General features: G+C 37.0%; 1 protein-coding gene across 1 annotated transcript; it reads right to left on the bottom strand.

The window, feature by feature from the left end:
* Nucleotides 1-515: 515 nt before the first annotated feature.
* Nucleotides 516-4,310, bottom strand: LRRTM4 (leucine rich repeat transmembrane neuronal 4). The gene is made up of 2 exons (XM_045884673.2): nt 4,100-4,310; nt 516-2,266 (listed from the first exon to the last, which is right to left on the bottom strand). The coding sequence occupies exons 1-2, from the start codon at nt 4,101-4,103 to the stop codon at nt 714-716; spliced, it is 1,557 nt and encodes a 518-aa protein (XP_045740629.2). The 5' UTR covers nt 4,104-4,310; the 3' UTR covers nt 516-713.
* Nucleotides 4,311-21,798: the final 17,488 nt, after the last annotated feature.

Below are 21,798 nucleotides of genomic sequence, written 5' to 3'. Positions count from 1 at the left end.
ATCTATGTCCAGTAATTAAAAAAAAGAAAAAAATGGAAGGAAGGAACCAAGGGAGGAAAGAAGGAAAGAAGGAAGGAAGGAAAGAAGGCAGAAAGACATCTTTAAAAGCCTAACACAATTACACAGTAGGCCTCTGACATTCTCTATGCTGGTATAATAACTAAATGGCAAGTAACACAGAAACAGTTATCCTTGTGAGATCCCTGTTGCATGCTTTAATTATAACTAAAAATTTACAACAAAATCAACCCTTGGGTAAATTGCTCTTTGGTTTAAATCTTCATTACCTCCTGGAATTTTGGTAAAATCACTTTGTTTTTAAATTAAGCCGGTCCCTCCTTCTTTACTCCATTACAGAAGTCAAACAATAAGAACCAGACATTAATTTTAGAATGAAAAGAGTTTTGTGTATATGTGTGTCTGTAAGTCCAACCCCTGTATACAAACTGTTAAAAAACAGATGTTTTAACATAGTGCTTTATTCCAACTTAATCTCATCCTTGAATGAACTTCCTTCAAGTTTCAACCATTAAAAAAAAAAAAAAAGAGTCAATTTCCTGGTGGTTGTAATTTAATTAAGTAACCTTTCACACTGAGCAAAAACCCAAAAGCAAAAGGGTCATTAATCTTTCTAGTGATTAGAGACACCTCTAGAGCTTCAAACATTTACCTCTCCTTCCCCGTAGTAGAAATGCTTTTAGGAGGATCATGGTTCATACCTCGCATTCCCTGGAGCCAGAGATGGTATATGTGCAGGGCCCAGATCCATTAACGGATATATCCATGGTCTCAGAGTTTGTAGGCTTGTAGTCCACATAATACTCCTGTAAAGGGGAATTCATTTGTCTTTCAGACTCTCTGGTCTTTTTCCGCCGCCTCTTCATAAGAGAGTGTTGCTGAAGTTGTTTCATGCTGGCTGGGTAGCGTTTCCAAGACACATAGATTACCAAGAGGATCATGGCCACCGAGAGGAAGAGAGCCACACTTCCTGCAATAATTTTGTGAAATGAAACATGCTCATACTCTTGCTCTGTGCCAGGAATCTGAAACCCTGGGGAAGGGCTTGGTGTTTCAAGGGCGGGCTGGGTGGGGTCAGATTTGGAAAATGTAGGTTTAGGGATAATCAGAGGCTTCTGGGGCGTTTGGGGTACCAGGTGTGATTTTTCTGTGTTGACCACCTGAACTTCAGAGCAGATATTATATGTTTCCACTGCATCACTAACCTTTTCACCCTGGATATGCTTAGGTCCTGCACATATCATGGTGCTTTCCTTATTTCCTTTGAAATTCTTAAGCCAATAAAATAGAGGACAAATGCTCCGACTGCATTCCCACATATTTCCAGACAAAGTGATGGATATTAATGATATCCATGCATTGACAGTTTCCTGTGAAATGTTGGTAAGCTTGTTGGAATCCAAATTCAATTTTTGCAAATTGGGTAGACATTTAAATGTGCCCGGCTCAATTCCTTGGATGTCATTCCCTGATAAATCCAAGTTGTGTAAGGAACTCCAAGTCCATGTCAAGCCTTGGCTAATGGAACGAATCCTGTTCCACTGTAAGTAAATTGAGCGGAGATTGAAGAGACGTGGAAAATGAGCAAAATTGATCTTGGAAAACTGATTGTGCTCCAAGTGGAGCTCCTTCAACTTCAAGAGGCCAGCAAAAGCATTTCGGGACAAGCTTCGAAGACGATTGTAACCCAAATCCAGAAAGTCAAGATTTCGACAGTCTTGAAAAACTCTTATCGGCACAGTCTTTAATGAGTTAGATCTCAGGTGCAAAATGATGAGTTTCCGAAGACCTTTAAATTGTTCCGATTGCAATGTCTGAAGTTTATTGTAGGAGAGATCCAGATTGCGGAGATTGGGAACCGGGTGAAATGTTTTATTGTGCAGATAGGTAATTTTGTTGGAGCTTAGAATTAATTCTTTCAGTCTACGGATCCCTTGAAATGCATCTTCATCCACTGAGCTAATGTAATTATGGTCAAGATAAAGCCATATAAGCTGGTTAAGGCCGGCAAACTGATTGGATTTGAGTTTCTGAATGCTGTTGAACCTTAATGATAAGCCTTGTGACCCTCCAGAAATGTTCTCAGGGATATCTGCGAAAGCATGAGACTCACAGTATACAATTTTGCCATCACATCTGCAGTTCTTTGGGCAAGCTCTCTGAGCCCCCGTGAGCATAACAAGCAGAAGTGTAGGAAGGAGCACTAGCACCACACGCATGCCTCTCAGCTGCGTAATTAAACGGAAACCTACAATATTAAAAAGAAGACAAATGCACATTGTAAAGCTATTAATATAAATCACCACCAGTTTACCCGCTATCAGGGGCATTTCATCTAGTGTAGTAATGGGACAGTTGATATAAGAACAATGTATTTAACATTTGAAGTCTTATTTTCTTCAGTGTTGCATGTTTGCTATAATGAGGTTTCCTTCTTTCTTCCTTGATTTTCAAATCACCACAGTGCCGTGGAGCTAAAGAAAAGCCTTCCCGAGTTTCATGAGTTCATATGTTCATCAACACTGAAAAGCACACAGCTTGTCTTATCCCTTAATGCCAACACTGTAATAACAACAATATTTGGCTAGTCACTCTGTTGAACATCAGTATCAGAAGGAAGAGTACCAAGTCTTCTGGTAATGGCAAAAATGTGACTTAGAAAACCCCATACTTGAACATTTTTCCTAGTTGAGCAAACAGGCTTTGATTTGACAAAAGAGCTTCAGTAAGCTGTCAAGGTAACCCAAGTTTGCCCTGCCTGAAATTGTATCCTTATTGCATAATGGAATAACAATGCATGAGCTCTGAAAAAATGGCATCAGGACTAGTATGGACAGCCAATGAAGCATAGTATGAAGACTAATAACAGTGCAAGGTACTCTCAATGTGTTAATAAGCATATATGCTCTTAGCATTCAGGAAGATCTGCCTACTGTGCCTCCAGGGATACACCAGCTCAGAACCCTAACTGCTGATAACGCAGAACAGTCCAAAGTTAAGATTGTCAAATTCTTATTAAATATTTGCATAAAATGCACAATAATCTTGTGTAGTATTAGGTTTACTATTATTTTTAAGGTAGTTGTTTTTGCAAATTTGGGGGATAAACAAGGAGTGAAGCAGTAGACTACTACCCCCACTCTCCTCCATCCGGACCTGCACAAATTTCTGACTTTTTTTTCTTTCTCCCCTACCTCTATTAACTTCAGAAAACCTGCAAAGTTGCAATGTACTGGTACTGGTGCTGCATTTCCAAGTCACAGCATGGTAAGGGATTTCTTTCCTCTGTCAACAGTGGATTTATTATTTCTTAACGGTTGGTGGGGGGGGGGGGGAACCTGTGTGCTGTAGTTTATTTCTCTTAAATATCCATATTTTAACCAAGGGGCAACCAGCCAAACCTCTAATCAAAAAACTCTCCTTCTTTTACTTGACCAGTTTTTTTTGTTTTATTTTGTTTTGTTTTTAATTTGAAACCCGATCTTGCTCTCTGTCCTCTTGCCAGCTACAATCTCACTGAAATACATTCTGGCTCTTCCAGACAGGAGAAAGGGGGGAAAAAAGCCAGTCACACTTGAAAAAATAAGACTGGCAAATGACTGCTGGAAATTTGGAAGCTGTGTTCAGGATACAGCTTCAAAGATAAAACAAACCCTTGTGCGACCTCCGATAAAGTAACGACCCCACCCCTACACACACGCAGTAAAGTGTTAACAATCTTCCTGACAGCGACCAGAAACACAAGCATGGTTAATATTATCAAGAAATAGAAGCAAACACAATATTTATCTCATGCTCAATTCCCAAGCTGTAGAAACACATACAGAAGAGACCGTCTTAAAGATATTTCTCTCGAGTCTGTTTAAGTCCGTGTTATGCATTTACGGATTAAAAAAAAAAAAAACTACTAAAGGGAAAATGATCTAAAAATATAATAGCAACTATACCGAGTCAACTGGCAAACTCAGAGGCTGCTGCTTTTTGCCTGTTTCCCCGTCTTTTATCAGCTAATGCCACGACTGAGAATAGGAAGCCAAGAGGATCAGCTTTGCTAAGAAGGAAACAACAAAAGTTCACTTACCCATCCTTTGTCATCCAAAAACGGATCCCCCCTCTCTCAGCTTTCTTCTTATTTGGTCTCTCGTGCTGAAACCACCACCACCTTCATGACACAGTGCGGCTGTCATTCACACCATTCTGATCCCGCATGTGAGCTAGTAGCCCCATACAAACTTCCCCGGAGAGGACAGGCAAAAAAATATATATACATATATGAAAAAAAATCAGCATGGGGTGGGATGGGGGGGCAGGGAGAAGGAAGCCGTTGCGGGGGGAGGGGGAGGACCTCTAAGCTCTGAGGACCATTGTGTAATTCACCAGAGACCCATCAGCAGTAATTGGCAATCTGTGCAAAAAAGCTACAGCCCATTTCGAAGGTAACCAACTTCTCTGTAAAAAGAGAGGTAAAAAAAAAAAAAGAAAAGAAAAGAAAAGAAAATCTTCAGAATACCTGGCATTCCTTATTGTGCTGGCTTTTGCCATTCCCAGATAAAGCAATTCATCCTCTGGATTTTCAGTTCTTGAAGCAAGTAGGCCTCCTGTGCTGTATGAGACCCCAGTTTAAAAGCTATGCAGGCTAGGTTTATCCATTTAGCTGGTCAGGTTTAAAGTGTTTTGTAGCTGTGCTGAGAGGCAGCCCTTGTCTAATTCAGAAGGCTTTCCAGAGACTGATGATGCTCAGAGCTTGTTGGTGCTAATGCTTGAGTTTGTGATACACTGAGTGCCCTCCGCTGGAGAAAACAGATTGCACATTAAAGATGGGAACAAGTGAGCCTGTCAGTGGTGTGCAGCCTTCCCTCTCTCAGAAAGGGAAATTAAAGGCACAGGACCACTTTTTTTTTTTTTTCTCTCCAATAATATATATATTATGAAAGCCTTATGACAAGGAGTTCCATTCAGTGATATCAAATATTAAGTAAAATATTGGCTCTCTATTATCCAATTAGCAGTTTTTAAAAGTTGCCTTGGCTTTTTTTTTTTTTCCTGCACATATCACAGATTTATTATCTTTTTTTAACAGAAACAGTTTGAGTTTCATTTTTGTTGCTGTCAGTTTATTTATTTATTTATTTAAATTTTTAAAATTTTTTTTTAAAGATTTTATTTGCGAGAGAGAGAATGAAAGACAGAGAGCATGAGAGGGAGGAGGGTCAGAGGGAGAAGCAGACTCCCTGCCAAGCAGGGAGCCCGATGTGGGACTCGATGCTGGGACTCCAGGATCATGACCTGAGCCAAAGGCAGTCACTTAACCAACTGAGCCACCCAGGCGTCCTGTCAGTTTATTTATTTATATATTTTTTAAAGCAGATCACATAGAGAAACAATTGTACTTAAGGGGAAAATGTAATTAGGTCACTTTTGAAGGTAGTCATTTTTAAAATTTTAGGTTTAATTTTTCAATTCCCAGCTTTTGATAGTAAATACATTCTGTAATTTTGCACATCTTATTGAACAGTCTAGATCATTACTTTCTAAAAATGTACATTCTTAGCCTTAAAGTGGTTGTCTTTAATACTATATTAACCAATGTGCAAATATCTAAGAGAGACTAAATGTTACTTCGATAAAAGTATTATTCTGGAGCATAATTGACCTCCTTAGTGCAGTCACTGTATTTTAAAATCATCTACATTAATAATGCAAATTTTTCTTATGCAAGTTACTTATAATGTGCAATTGCAGAAAAACAAAAGCATGTGAGTTCTATATCGCTATGGTATTTATCTAAAATTTGCAAAATATCCTCAAAATTAGGAAGGATGAAATGATGAAACACCTGAAATATGTATTTTAAAAAGCCTATACCTTCCTTCAACTTGCAATAGACTTTGAAAAAAAATAAATAAATAATGATGCATCACCTTCCATTTTGCTTCTCTTCGTTACTTGTTTATTTCATAATCCTCTGGCAGAGAATTTTTGGAACAACCAAAAGAATGAACCAATGTAATAGAGAGAGAGAATGCTAGATAAGATTACTAACCTAACTTAGCAGGTGTGAGAAGTTTAAATAAATTTTACATAAGTATCTAGAATTGCTATGGATCAGTGAAAATGAGTATTTTTAGAAATATTTCTTGGTTTTAGAATAACTGCCAATATACTAATAAGGAGGGCTAATCTTAGAAATAACAGAAATAATTTGACTCAGATTTGTGAGTAGGCAGAAACAGGCAATTATCTAATTACTAAGATTTTTCAAGGAACAGAAAGAGATAATATATCCCCCAAATATATCCCTTTCCCATTAACTGATACCTGAATTCTATTTTAGAAATGTATACTTTTGGCTTAAGGTTTAAAACCTATTGAAATGCAAATGAACACCCAAAGAGGCAATATTATTTGGTTAATGAAAGAGGTGTACCTTTCTAAGGAAACAAACATAAATGATACACATATAATTTGTTCATAGTAGTGTAGTTTACACAGAAACAAAAATCCCACCCAAATATTCAATGATGGAGGGTCAGTTCAGGAAATATAAATATATTCATGATTAGAATACGTGCTGCCATTAAGATAAAATCGCTTGTATTTGCTGACAGGGAATGATGACCACAATGTGTAAAGTAAAGAAAGTAGAGGCAGAGAACACAGGTCCTAGAGGATAATTAAGGGAGTCTATTTCTGTGCATATTCTTACTTGCGTGGGGGCAAAATAAAATGTACAAATTTTCCTGGGAGATGAATTTTGGATGGATTTCATTTCATTTTTTATGATTTTTTGTCTATTTATATTTTCTAACTTTTTAAAATAAGATGAATATGTGGTACATGTGACATATGTGTGTGTGTGTATATATATGTATTTTTGTGCATGTATGTATAAATTTTCCTTTGTTGGAATATAGCCATGAGAACAGCTTTTGATAGTGGATTGGAAAAAATCTCATGATGTTACCCACATTTATGGTGTAATAACCAATGAAAATGCAAGTTTTCTCTTAAGTACTAAGATCTAATAGATGCTATATTCCAAAGCAGATACTAAATCATATGCAAATTTTACAAAAGATGTTGTCAAAAATCAATTATATACTGTGTCCCTTGAACACATTGTGAGGGCATAAAAGGGCCAAGAGAGTTAAGAGTGACAAAAGACGTTGTGTGGAGGACTTTACTGGAAAGAGTTGTCCTGGCATTACCTACAAATGTACATAGACACACACACCCTTCACCCAAGTGAAGGGCAGGGTATATCCATACCTAGCTTCATTATAGTGTGTTAAAAATTTTAAGACAAAAGGTCCAAAATGGAGCCACTTACGCTAAGCCTCATTTCACCAAACCACAATTTAACTTAATTAGTGTTTTGGCCACTCCCAGAAATGGAATCTTAAACCAGTCAATAAGGAATCACCTGGTCAGCACTAATAAGGTAATCTGCCTGATAGACCCCATCATCCCCTGAAGGAAAGTGACCTTGTCACAATCAATCTGCCTTTTACTAATATAATTTCTTAGTCCTGCTCCCTTTGGCCTATGAGAGTCCTTCATTTTTATAGTTTCTCAGAGCCCCTTTCTATCTGCTAGATGGAATGCTGCCCAATTCATGAATCACTGAATAAAGGCAATAAGATCTTTAGAATTAACTGAGTTGAATTTTGTTTTGTTTTGTTTTTTAACAGTTTTGGTGTCAGTGACAGGATCCAAACAAAATGTGTGTGTTTTGGGGGATAACAAGAAACACAGGCACTGTTACTCATGAATCCTTTGAATTCTTGGTTCTTCTTTCCATTTCCTAGGGCCAAGAGGTACGTTCCTCTCAGTTTTGAGTTCTGCTTTCTTTGCACTGAGCTCCTGATCCAACTGGCTTTCTAGTCCAGGTCAGTTCAGGTTAAGGTAACAGATAGTTCCACCAGAACCTAAGCCCCTAGTTCTTGGTTCAGTACCCAGATGCCATATTGAGAACAGCGGGTGGCTCAGTCTGCAGTTTTTCATTTGATTGGAATCCCAGTCTGCAGTCCCCATTTGTTGGGTCCTTTCCCCAGTCCTCAGTTCCACATTGGAAATTGCTGGTGGGGCACACAATGCCATCTCTTGTCCAGGTTACTGTTGGTTTCTGTTAATGGGAATATGAAGTAAAGGCTATTGCTAATGGGAATCTTGAAAGCCAAAACAACAAAATTGGTGGACATGGGTCAAGCACTTAAAAGCTGTTAGGGCACTTGCCACCTAACTCTAAGACTCTCATGTTAGGATTAGGTGGCCATGGAATGGAGTTAGATTGACACTGGGTCACCTGCCAACCTTAAGAAAATTTCCATGTAAAATGCCACACAATCCTCAATGCAGTGACACATCCCTGTTAGGTATTATTAACTTTGCTCTGAGAAACCCAAGGCTTACCTATAAGAAATGGGATCCTTACATTCCAAAGATTTGAGAGTGCCACCTTCTGGTACACCTGCTTATTTTTTGTCTAAGAAATGTGGGTCTCAGAACCCATAGATACCTACAAAAATGAAAAAATCTTACTAATGACAACCTAGAATTGCAATGGTCATTATGGGGAATGTTCCAATTAGACAAGATCGTTCATTTAAGAAGTACACTTGAAAATAAGAATTCCCAAAACAAAAAAAAAATAGAATGGGATATCAATTTTAATTGGCATGCAGAAGCCTCCAGAAGTTTTCAAAATTCCAAAATAGCTTCAATGAAGTATTTGCTACAAAAGCCTAAAGACAAATTAAAGATATAAAAAAACAGGACTAACAGACTGAGGTAACTCCTACTGCTTCCCTCTGTCCTCCTTTACCTGAGTACTCAGTCTACTAATCCTGTCTGAATTGTCTTCCACTCTGAAGAGACAAAAGGACCATAAACAAAAGTCCACCAAGTTAGTGGCCTTACAGACACCCCCAAATATATTCTTGAAGTAGGGCCCCCATATGGGCCCCTGTCAGGGTTAATAGAAGCAAGGGGGATTTTCTGGTAAACTGATACATTATATCCTTAAACAGCCAAAAAGAAATGTCTCTTTCTTTTGGTTATCTTTGAGAGTGGCTCTGGATCTTGGGAGGTAATATCTTCTCCATCCTCTTTGAGAATGCCTCTTGGGTTTATGCGTCCTTCAATACTGCCAGGAATATTTATTGTCTGTCCTGGGCAGAAACCGATGTGCTTTTTTGTTTGTTTGTTTGTTTGTCTGTTCGTTTTTCTGGCAAGATATTTCAAAGGATTTTTTAAGTATCTCAGTGGTCAGAAGTCAGCCAAATTGAAAACTGATATTCAGAGCCTGACAGAAATTTTTTTAGACCTCCTCCCCTAAGCTAAATATACCCAGAGGGAAAGAAAAAGATTTGGAAGAGAAAGCTCTAAATCTAGAACACAGGAGTCTTTCAATTCCATTTTAGTTGAAGAACTTCTCCCTGGTATAAAGAAGCAAACTGAGGATAACTTAGTTCAACCTCTAGATGTCATTCAAGCCAATTCTTTGAAGAATTAAAACCAACTCTTCTTATTTTACAAATGTTTACAAAACCAGAAACACAGCTCTAGAAATATTCAAAGTCCACCTATCATTTTAACCAATCCCAAAACCTCACCTATTCATCTCAAACTGAAAGCTTATATTGAAAAATTCTGGCCTTAAGAAACAGAAGTGCTTATTGAAGGAACTGGCATTCTTTCTCTGTGCCTTTGAGATGTAAATATTCTACCCAGTCTTCTCTGGAAATTCTCATCTAAACCATCTTTGTGAAATGCAAACTTGAGGGGGCAACTCATTAATAAAGAGGCTATTTGGATATTTGAAATTTAGGCAAATGAAAAACCATGTCTTCTCCAAAAATATTAATAAAAAGCTTTAGCCATCTGAGCAGATAACCTTAACCTATTCCATCTGCCAGAAACATGATTTATATCCAACTGCTTTTCTATAAACTAGTGAATTAAAACAGGGTTGGGATTGGCTTTCACTTTCAGAGTTTGTCTGGATAAAATATGTACATGTGTTTTCTACACAAGAAAGAAGGACTATATGAAAGAGAAAGTGTCAGCTTGAAGCTATTTTAAATCCTGGTGGTACCCCCAACAGGAAGTTTTTATAAGAGCACTGCCCAAATGAAGAGACAAATAAACAAAAAACAAACAGAAATCCATCAAGTTTGGAAAAGTACTAGATAAATGAAGAAAAAAATGTGTCATTCTTGTCAGGGGAAATCTGGTCCCTTATTCCTAAGGGGGCTATTAAGGATCTATCAATGTGTTCATGAAAAAGAGAAATATCTTTTAACATCTGCTAGGCCTAGAGATCAAAAAAACCTTTTTAAAATTGTTAGGTCAACCAAGAAGTTTCTTGGAAAGGTCTGAAATAGTACTAAGGGTGGGAGGAGGTAAGAGAGAATGAGAGAAATTGACCATACTTTTTTTTATTCCTAGGTAGTAGACAGCCCACCTGTAACTGGTCCTACACTGGAAAAGGATGACAATGTTTAAATGTGAGCTTATATGAAATATGATGTATTGATTAATATGGTGGATTTAATATTTCCATTTACTTATTTGAGACTTTATGAACTAAGGATATAATAGGAATTTTTGAATTTTAATTTTTGTAATAACAGCATTTTGTTACACTCAGAGAGCATTCAGTGACCTCACCTTGATAATTTGAAACTGACCATGGTAGGAGTATTCACACCAAGGAAATCATCAAAAAGCTAAAGTTTAAAATATGACTTATTATTTTGTTGAGTATCGACACTTAAGAAAGTGATGTTGAAAATATTAGTAATACATATTAAACTTAAAAGTGTAATGTTTGTAGCCATTTAATTATAAATAGGTTTTATGTAATTATAAATAGCTATTAAATAAATACAAATTATAAATAGATATAATTTCAAATATGTAATATTTGAAAACTATGACCTGATTGGGCAAATAAATTACCATGTGACTGACAAACAAGCAAAATTCCAACCTATGTCTACATTGTTTCACTTTTGTGTTACTCATTAATGTAAGCAAAAATATCAGACAGTATTCATGTTGGAATAATACTTGGAGAGCCAGTTGTTAAACATTTATCAGCAAACCACTGTGCCTACAGTTCTACATCTGTATTGCTCCAACAGTGAACTAGTTTGAACACATAAATGCTAGTGATGACCTGGTTTTAACAAATAAATCAAAATTTCAATCAATTATTATCATCATAATCAATGTCACTTTCAATACCATCAATATCTTCTTTCCTAAAATATTATTTGTTCTCTCCAATTAAAAATTAAAAGCCTTTGTCAATTAAGAAATTTAAAATTACAAGTGAAAGAAATCTCAACTCAAACTCAATAAAAATAAAATGGAAAATTATTTTAGTTTGTGTAAATCAAAATTTCATAGTCAGATAGAGCTGGATTCAAAAATTCAAGTATCACTGGTAGCCAGTTTCCTTTGGTCCATTTCTCAGGCCTAATACAATAAATTATTTCCATTGTAATTCTGGTTTTAAAACAGCTCTCTTAGCCCCGGCTCCATGTATAGTAAGATTCAAGAACTAATAAATGTTTCATTGCATGGAGAGACTCTAGTGGAGTCTTTTTTTTTTTTTTTTTCCTACTACCTCTGAATAATTTTCTGTGACGAAGATTGGGCCTCCCTGGGTAGTTTACATAAAGGTCATGTATTCTACCACTGGTGCTGGTGGGAATACCTTCTTAAAAAAAAAAAAAAATGTACTAAGGATGCCTGGCTGGCTCAGTAGGTAGAGCATGCAACTATCTCAGGGTTGTGAGTTCAAGCCCCACATTGGGCCTACAGCTTACTTAAAAACAAACCAAACCAAACCAAACAACAACAACAAAAACACATGCTGACATGCTGAAAGGGGGAGGAAAATGATGTGTGCATCTCTTGCAAAGTATAAAGTCATCACTAAAAAGGGGCTGCCCTGCTGGGGCACACCTTGAATCTAGGTGGGGACCATGTAAATAATCCTCACCAAGGATTATGAGCAGAATTGATGTGGAGCACTTCCAGGTCGAGATGGTCAAAGAAAAAGGGTCCCTTTCTTCTTCGTCTAACTAGAACCCAGGATTCTAAAACCCTGTTAAAGCTACTGGACTACAGGGGATTATTTATGTCGCAGTATAAATGGGATAAGGAGTAATGGTGAATATTGGGAGATAAAAATATACACCATGCAAATAAATACACAAACCAAACATATAAACAAACAAAAAAAAATAAAAAACAAAAATAAACCAAATAACAAAACATAACAACATCCCAGTAACCTTTTCCTCTTGCTCTACCCTGTCATTAGGATGTGGTGGTAACTATGCTTCCTTTATTCTCAATATGTAAAGCTCTTCATACACTGATTTATCAAATATTCCTAAACATCCTCCTAACTTCACTCTCAAATAGTAAAAAAGTAAAATTAATATATTGAGGGGGGCGGAGCAAGATGGCGGAGGAGTAGGAGACCTGGATTTCATCTCCTCTCAGGAATTCAGCTGGATAGGGATCAAACCATTCTGAACACCTACAAACTCAACAGGAGATCAAGAAAAGAAAAGCAACAACTCTCTCATCAGAAAAGCGACCAATTTCTGGAAGGTAGGACGTGCGGAGAAGTGAATCCGAGGCGATATTCGGGAGGATAGCGGCCTCCGTCGGCCGCTTCTGGCATGTGAAAGAACCATGGAGCACAAAATCGGAACTTTTAGAAGTCTGCTCCGCTGAGGGACGTCACTCTGGTGGCTAAGCGATGGGTGGAACCCTCCGGGACAGTGTGGTCTCAGGACCCTCAGGGTCACAGAAAGACCGGGGGTACCTGAGTGTGGCAGAGCTCCCAGGTAACGGAACAGGGAAGCCGGCTGCAGAGGCGGAGCCCAGGTGCGGGCTCTCAGCTCGGGGTTACCCTCCAGCAGGGACCCAACAAGCGGCAGATCGTCGGAGACTCACCTTCCTCCCCCGGGGGGAGCCGCGCGGGAGTGCACCGCAGGGATCCGCTGGGTTTGGAGACTCCACCCGGGGTCGGGTGCCAGAGATAGAAACGCGTGGTCACAGGCCGTGTGAGCACAGAGTGTGGCCAGAGACGGGAGAGACGGGAGTGATTGACTGCTTTTGTCTGGAGCTCACTGAGGAATGGGGCCCGAGTTCTTGGCTCCTCCGGGGTGGAGATTGGGAGGCCGCCATTTTCACTTTCTGCCTCCAAAGCTGTACGGAAAGCTTGCAGGGAACAAAAGCCCCGGAGAGCAAATCCGAGCAGATTACTTAGCCGGGACTGGGAAAGGCGGGGCAATTCCACCTCCGGCAACGACATTTGGAAACCACAGCAACAGGCCCCTCCCCAGAAGATCAGCGAGAACAGCCAGCCAAGACCAAACTTACCGATCAATGAGAACGGCAGAACTCCAGCGCTAGGGGAATACTGCACATAGAATTCATGGCTTTTTTACCATGATTCTTTAGTCTTTCAAAGTTAATTTTTTTAACTTTTTTTTTTTGAATTTTTCTTTTTCCCTTTTTCAACCAACATCTTATCAATCCTTTTTTTTTAAAAACATTTTTATTTTTCATTTTTAGAGTCATATTCTATCCCTTCATAGTACTTACCCGTATTTTTGGGATATATATATAAGTTGTTCTCTCTTTAAAATTTTGAGATAGTTTCTTCTAACAGATTAAAATATACCCTAAATCTCTAGTATATGTTTTTTTCTACTCCCATGCCTGATCACATTCTCTCCCTTTTCTTTCTTTCTTTTTTTTTAAATTCTCTTCTTTCTTTTTTCAAACAACTTCTTATCAATTCCTTTTATAAAATTTTTTATAATTTCCATCTTTACAGTCATATTCCATCCCTTCATCATATCAACCCTTATTTTTGTACATATATAAGGTTTTCTTTCTTTAAAATTTTGGGAGGCACTTTGTTCTAAAAGACCAAAAGACACCCCAAATCTAGTGTGTGGCACTGATCTATATACCAGCCTGATCATATTTGATCACATTCTGTTTTTTGTTGTTGTTGTTGTTGTTTTGTTTTGTTTGTTTTTGTTTGTTTTTATCTTTATCTTTTTCTTTTTCTTTTTTTCTTTTTCTTTTTTCTCTCTTTCCGTTTCTTTTTCCACTGCTTCAGGTCTTTTCTGATTTGTTTAGAGTATATTTTCTGGGGACGTGGTTACTCTGCTAGCATTTTGTTCTCTCATTAATCTATTCTCCTCTGCACAAAATGACAAGATGGAAAAAATCACCTCAACAAAAAGAACAAGAGGTAGTACCGACTGCAGGGACCTACTCAATACGGACATTAGCACGATGTCAGATCTAGAGTTCAGAATCATCACTTTAAAGATACTAGCTGGGCTTGAAAAAAATATGGAAGTTATTAGAGAAACTCTGGAGAAGTAAAAGAACTAAAATCTAACCAAGTAGAAATCAAAAAGGCTATTAATGAGGTGCAATAAAAAATGGGGGCGCTAACTGCTAGGATAAATGAGGCAGAAGAGAGAATCAGTAATATAGAAGACCAAATGATGGAAAATAAAGAAGCTGAGAAAAAGAGAGATAAACAACAACTGGATCACGAGGGCAGAATTCGAGAGATAAGCAATACCATAAGATGAAACAACATTAGAATAATTGGGATCCCAGAAGAAGAAGAAAGAGAGAGAGGGGCAGAAGGTATACTGGAGCAAATTATAGCAGAGAACTTGCCTAATTTGGGGAAGGAAACAGGCATCAAAATCCAGGAAGCACAGAGAACCCCTCTCAAAATCAATAAAAATAGATCAACACCCCGACATCTAATAGTAAAACTTACGAGTCTCATAGACAAAGAGAAAATCCTGAAAGCAGCTCAGGAGAAGAGATATGTAACCTACAATGGTAGAAACATTAGGTTGGCCACAGACCTATCCACAGAGACCTGGCAGGCCAGAAAGGACTGGCAGGATATATTCAGAGCACTAAATGAGAAAAATATGCAGCCAAGAATACTCTATCCAGCTAGGCTGTCATTGAAAATTGAAGGAGAGATAAAAAACTTCCAGGACAAACAAAAACTAAAGGAATTTGCAAGCACAAAACCAGCCCTACAAGAAATCTTGAAAGGGGTCCTCTAAGCAAAGAGAGAGCCTAAAAGCAACAAAGACCAGAAAGGAACACAGACAATATACGGTAACAGTCACCTTACAGGCAATACAATGGCACTAAATTCCTATCTTTCAATAGTTACCCTGAATGTAAATGGGCTAAATGCCCCAATCAAAACACACAGGCTATCAGACTGGATTAAAAAACAAGACCCATCGATATGCTGTCTGCAAGAGACTCATTTTAGACCCAAAGACACCCCCAGATTGAAAGTGAAGGGTGGAAAACCATTTACCATGCTAATGGACACCAAAAGAAAGCTGGGGTGGCAATCCTTATATCAGACAAATGAGATTTTAAACCAAAGACTGTAATAAGAGATGAGGAAGGATACTATATCGTACTTAAAGGGTCTATCCAACAAGAAGATCTAACAATTGTAAATATCTATGCCCCTAACATGGGAGCAGCCAATTATATAAGCCAATTAATAACAAAAGCAAAGAAACACATCGACAACAATACAATAATAGTGGGGGACTTTAACACCCCCCTCACTGAAATGGACAGATCATCTAAGCAAAAGATCAACAAGGAAATAATGACTTCAAATGACACACTGGACCAAATGGACTTCACAGACATATTCAGAACATTCCATCCCAAAGCAACGGAATACACATTCTTCTCTAGTGCCCATGGAACATTCTCCAGAATCGATCACATCCTAGGTCACAAATCAGGTCTGAACCAGTACCAAAAGATTGGGATCATTCCCTGCCTATTTTCAGACCACAATGCTTTGAAACTAGAACTCAATCACAAGAGGAAAGTCGAAAAGAACTCAAATACATGGAGGCTAAAGAGCATCCTACTGAAGAATGAATGGGTCAACCAGGAAATTAAAGAAGAATTAAAAAAATACATGGAAAACAATGAAAATGAAAACACAGCTATTCAAAATCTTTGGGATGCAGCAAAGGCAGTCCTAAGAGGAAAGTAGATAGCAATACAAGCCTTTCTCAAGAAACAAGAAAGGTCTCAAGTACACAACCTAGCCCTACACCTAAAGGAGCTGGAGAAAGAACATCAAATAAAGCCTAAACCCAGCAGGAGAAGAGAAATAATAAAGATCAGAGCAGAAATCAATGAAATAGAAACTAAAAGAACAGTAGAACAGATCAACGAAACTAGGAGCTGGTTCTTTGAAAGAATTAACAAGATTGATAAACCCCTAGCCAGACTTATCAAAAAGAAAAGAGAAATGACCTAAATCAACAAAATCATGAATGAAAGAGGAGAGATCACAACCAACACCAAAGAAATACAAACAATTATAAGAACATATTATGAGCAACTATATGCCAGCAAATTAGATAACCTGGAAGAAATGGATGCATTCCTAGAGATGTATCAACTACCAAAACTGAACCAGGAAGAAATAGAAAACCTGAACAGACCTATAACCACTAAGGAAATTGAAGCAGTCATCAAAAATCTCCCAAAAAACAAAAGCCCAGGGCCAGATGGCTTCCCAGGGGAATTCTACCAAACATTTCAGGAAGAATTAATACCTATTCTTCTGAAACTGTTCCAAAAAATAGAAATGGAAGGAAAACTTCCAAACTCATTTTATGAGGCCAGCATTACCTTGAGCTCAAAACCAGACAAAGACCCCATCAAAAAGGAGAATTACAGACCAATATCCCTGATGAACATGGATGCAAAAATTCTCACCAAAATACTAGCCAATAGGATCCAACAGTACATTAAAAGGATTATTCACCACGACCAAGTGGGATTTATCCCTGGGCTGCAAGGTTGGTTCAACATCCACAAATCAATCAACGTGATACAATACATTAACAAAAGAAAGAACAAGAATCATATGATCCTCTCAATAGATGAAGAAAAAGCATTTGACAAAGTACAGCATCCTTTCTTGATCAAAACTCTTCAGAGTATAGGCAAAGAGGGTACATACCTCAATATCATAAAAGCCATCTATGAAAAACCTACAGCGAATATCATTCTAAATGGGGAAAAACAGAGCTTTCCCCCTAAGGTCAGGAATGCGGCAGGGATGTCCACTATCACCACTGCTATTCAACATAGTATTAGAAGTCCTAGCCACAGCAATCAGACAACAAAAAGAAATCAAAGGCATCCAAATTGGCAAAGAAGAAGTCAAACTCTCACTGTTTGCAGATGATATGATACTTTATGTGGAAAACCTCAAAGACTCCACCCCAAAACTGCTAGAACTCATGCAGGAATTCAGTCAAGTGGCAGGATATAAAATCAATGCACAGAAATCAGTGTCATTCCTATACACCAACAACAAGACAGAAGAAAGAGAAATTAAGGAGTCGATCCCATTTACAATTGCACCCAAAACCATTAAGATACCTAGGAATAAATCTAACCAAAGAGGCAAAAGATCTGTACTCAGAAAACTATAAAATACTCATGAAAGAAATTGAGGAAGACACAAAGAAATGGAAAAACGTTGGAACCAGAACCAGACCCCGCATAGCCAGAGGAATGTTGAAAAAGAAAAGCATAGCTGGCGGCATCACAATTCTGGACTTCCAGCTCTATTACAAAGCTGTCATCATCAAGACAGCATGGTACTGGCACAAAAACAGACACATAGATCAATGGAACAGAATAGAGAGCCCAGAAATGGACCCTCAACTCTATGGTCAACTCATCTTTGACAAAGCAGGAAAGAATGTCCAATGGAAAAAAGACAGTCTCTTCAACAAATGGTGTTGGGAAAATTGGATAGCCACATGCAGAAGAATGAAACTGGACCATTTCCTTACACCACACACAAAAATAGACTCCAAATGGTTGAAAGACCTCAGTGTGAGACAGGAATCCATCAAAATCCTAAAGGAGAACACAGGCAGCAACCTCTTTGACCTCAGCCGAAGCAACTTCTTCCTAGAAACATTGCCAAAGGCAAGGGAAGCAAGGGCAAAAATGAACTCTTGGGACTTCATCAAGATAAAAAGCTTTTGCAAAGCAAAGGAAAGAGTCAACAAAACCAAAAGACAACCGACAGAATGGGAGAAGATATTTGCAAATGACATATCAGATAAAGGGCTAGTATCCAAAATCTATAAAGAACTCATCAAACTCAACACCCAAAGAACAAAGAATCCAATCAAGAAATGGGCAGAAGACATGAACAGACATTTTTCCAAAGAAGACATCCAAATGGCCAACAGACACATGAAAAAGTGCTCAATATCGCTCGGCATCAGGGAAATCCAAATCAAAACCTCAATGAGATACCACCTCACACCAGTCAGAATGGCTAAAATTAACAAGTCAGGAAACGACAGATGTTGGCGGGGATGCGGAGAAAGGGGAACCCTCCTACACTGTTGGTGGGAATGCAAGCTGGTGCAGCCACTCTGGAAAACAGTATGGAGGTTCCTCAAAAAGTTGAAAATAGAGCTACTATATGATCCAGCAATTGCACTACTGGGTATTTACCCCAAAGATACAAAAGTAGGGATCCGAAAGGGTACGTGCAGCCCGATGTTTATAGCAGCAATGTCCACAATAGCCAAACTGTGGAAAGAGTCAAGATGTCCATTGACAGATGAATAGATAACGAAGATGTGGTATATATATACAATGGGATATTATGCAGCCATCAAAAGGAATGAGATCTTGCCATTTGCAACGACATGGATGGAACCGGAGGGTATTATGCTGAGCGAAATAAGTCAAACAGAGAAAGACATGTATCATATGATCTCACTGATATGAGGAATTCTTAATCTCAGGAAACAAACTGAGGGTTGCTGGAGTGGGGTGTGGGGTGGGAGGGATGGGGTGACTGGGTGATAGACACTGGGGAGGGTATGTGCTCTGGTAAGCGCTGTGAATTGTGCAAGACTGTTGAATCTCAGATCTGTACCTCTGAAACAAATAATGCAATATATGTTAAGAAAAAAAAAAGAACAAATGAAGAAAAAGGTTGCAGGAGGGGAAGAATGAAGGGGGGGAATTTGGAGGGGTAGACGAACCATGAGAGATGATGGACTCTGAAAAACAAACTGAGGGTTCTAGAGGGGAGGGGTGGGAGGATGGGTTAGCCTGGTGGTGGGTATTGAGGAGGGCACATTCTGCATGGAGCACTGGGTGTTATACACAAACAATGAATCATGGAACACTACATCTAAAACTAATGATGTAATGTATGGGGATTAACATAAGAATAAAAAAAAATTTAAATAAAATTAATATATTGTGTCTGCTTTCTTCTACACATACATGCGTGCACATGCACACACACACTGAAAACCACACCATACATGTACATGCTTAAAAATAATTTATCTATCGAGATACAGTTTAATTATGTACATAATTGAATTTTAACATGAAGAGGAAAGTTGAATCCCTTTTTCAAAATGAATGACTTTTTCTCCCTTTTCAATTTACTTATCATGATTTAACAGTACTTCATTTCTGATAGTAGTGATAATTAGTCACTTCTTAAAAATTTAAAGAAAAATAACATTTTATTATATCTGCTCAGCTGAATTTAGGAATCTCAATGTCCATACTCAAAACCTTTATCCCAATGTGTATTTTAAGGTAACACTCATGTTATTAAGAGTCACAACAAAAGTTGTATTGAAAAATATACACATAAAATAGAACTCTGTGTCTCATATTATTACCCAATCAATTTATAAAATTAAAAAAATTGGTGATGTATTATAGGATATTAATGAGTAGATAATGATAATGTAAAACATAAAAAAATGGGGGTTGGGGCAGATGGAAATTGATCATTAAACCAATAAAATGAAAAAATATAAGATTTATAGATTATGATAAATTTTAATAAATGAAAAAAGAAGTTATGAAACAGAATAATGGGAGATAACTTATTTTGAAGAATGGGGAAAGGAATCTTTAAAAATAATATTTCAATGGGTTTTCAAGTAAAATGCTCTTATATATTTGTGGAATGGATAAATTACCAAGGTTTACAAGACTAAAGGAATGAATAGGAGTGAACTAGGCAAACATGAAGGACAAAGGGAGAAGAATACATCAGAGAAAAACAAAATAATAGTATGGAAAGAGGTGAATGCTTGGCTTGTTTGAATAAATAATAGTAAAAAAACAAATAATACAAACAGATTCTCAGATGATTCAATATTAGAGTTACCAGCCACATACTTAAAGATAATTGTGGCTACTATCTTTAAAAAAATATATCACAAATTGGGATTCCAGCAGATAAATGGAGTTTGTAAATAAGAATCAAATCAAGATTATAAACCTAAAAACAGAATAATTGAAAATAACAGAAATTAACTATATATTTAAGTGGAAATTAGGCAGAGCTGAATGGAAGATTATGTAGTGAACTAGATAAAATAACAGAATGTGAAATTTAGTTCAGGGGCTTTCATTTTATATATGTATTTATATTTTATTTTTACTATAACACATAGAAAACAATATATTTTACTAAACTGAAAATATTTTTCATAAAGCAATACTATTCTGATATTATTTTACTTTATTGAATTTTGCTTAATAATATTCTGACAGTATATTTAATTGATGTCTCGGTGTATACTGTTTAAACAACACTAATATGAACATACAACTATAGAACCTAAAATTAAGCTTAATTGCCTATTCAAAATCCCACAATTGTTAATATTACAGCTATGGATAGAACTCAATGCATGTACAATGACATCATATTGTTTACATGAGCATTTTGTCTGTTATAGTCAACAATGGTAACATCAATTCAAAATCCTATTACCTAGAAGTAACTTTTGGCTCAGTCATTTATAATCATTTGTTTGTCTTCAATGTCTGTCATTTTCATAAACTTTGAGGTGATATAAGAAATTACACAAAGAAGGACTGACAAAATCTTATATTAAATACACAACTTCACTTTAGTGAAAATTTTAAAAAGAAAGTGACAGCAATAGATCAAGGCTTTGTATCCATATGATATTTTAAAATGCTTACAATACTAATGGGATAATAAGCTATCAGAAATTCAGAAAGTCAGACTGGAAAAAATATAAAATATATATCCCTAACTAGGAAAAAAAAGTTAAACCACATACTAACTGTATTATCAGTTATTACATTTTGAAAAATATTACAAATGTTTTTGTCAAATCTACATCTATAGTGGAAATATAAATTAGAATAATTATTTTGTCATGTACTAGGCAGTATGTTATCAAGATCCATACAAACAAGCCTAGTCTTTAACCTAGTGTATCCATTCTATAATATCTTAAAATAAAAGAATACATATTCAAACATATGCAGTGCTGTGTTATTAGAAAGATAAGGAAAAATAAATCACAAAATAAACTTCAAAAAAACTAGATTATTTTACTGAAACATGACATATTAATCCATAAAATATTTGTACCCACTAAAATATGAAAATAATTATGACAAAGCAAAATAGTATTCATTTTATTAATTACAACCATATACAAACCTATATTCATACAGAAAAAAGGAGTGAAAGTAACACAGAAAAAAAATTGGCTTAATAAATTTGTAATTTTTTGGTAATTACTCTATGGTTATAATTCACTTTCTGCAATACATATGAATCAGAAGGCTAGAAGATGATACCGA

This window comes from Mirounga angustirostris, unplaced genomic scaffold, assembly GCF_029215605.1.
Source record: "Mirounga angustirostris isolate CCGP_5_RB_7025 unplaced genomic scaffold, mMirAng1.0.hap1 SCAF_10, whole genome shotgun sequence".
NCBI classification, from domain to species: domain Eukaryota; kingdom Metazoa; phylum Chordata; class Mammalia; order Carnivora; family Phocidae; genus Mirounga; species Mirounga angustirostris.
Note: the sequence above shows the minus strand (reverse complement) of the source record. Positions and strands in the feature narration are given on the sequence as shown.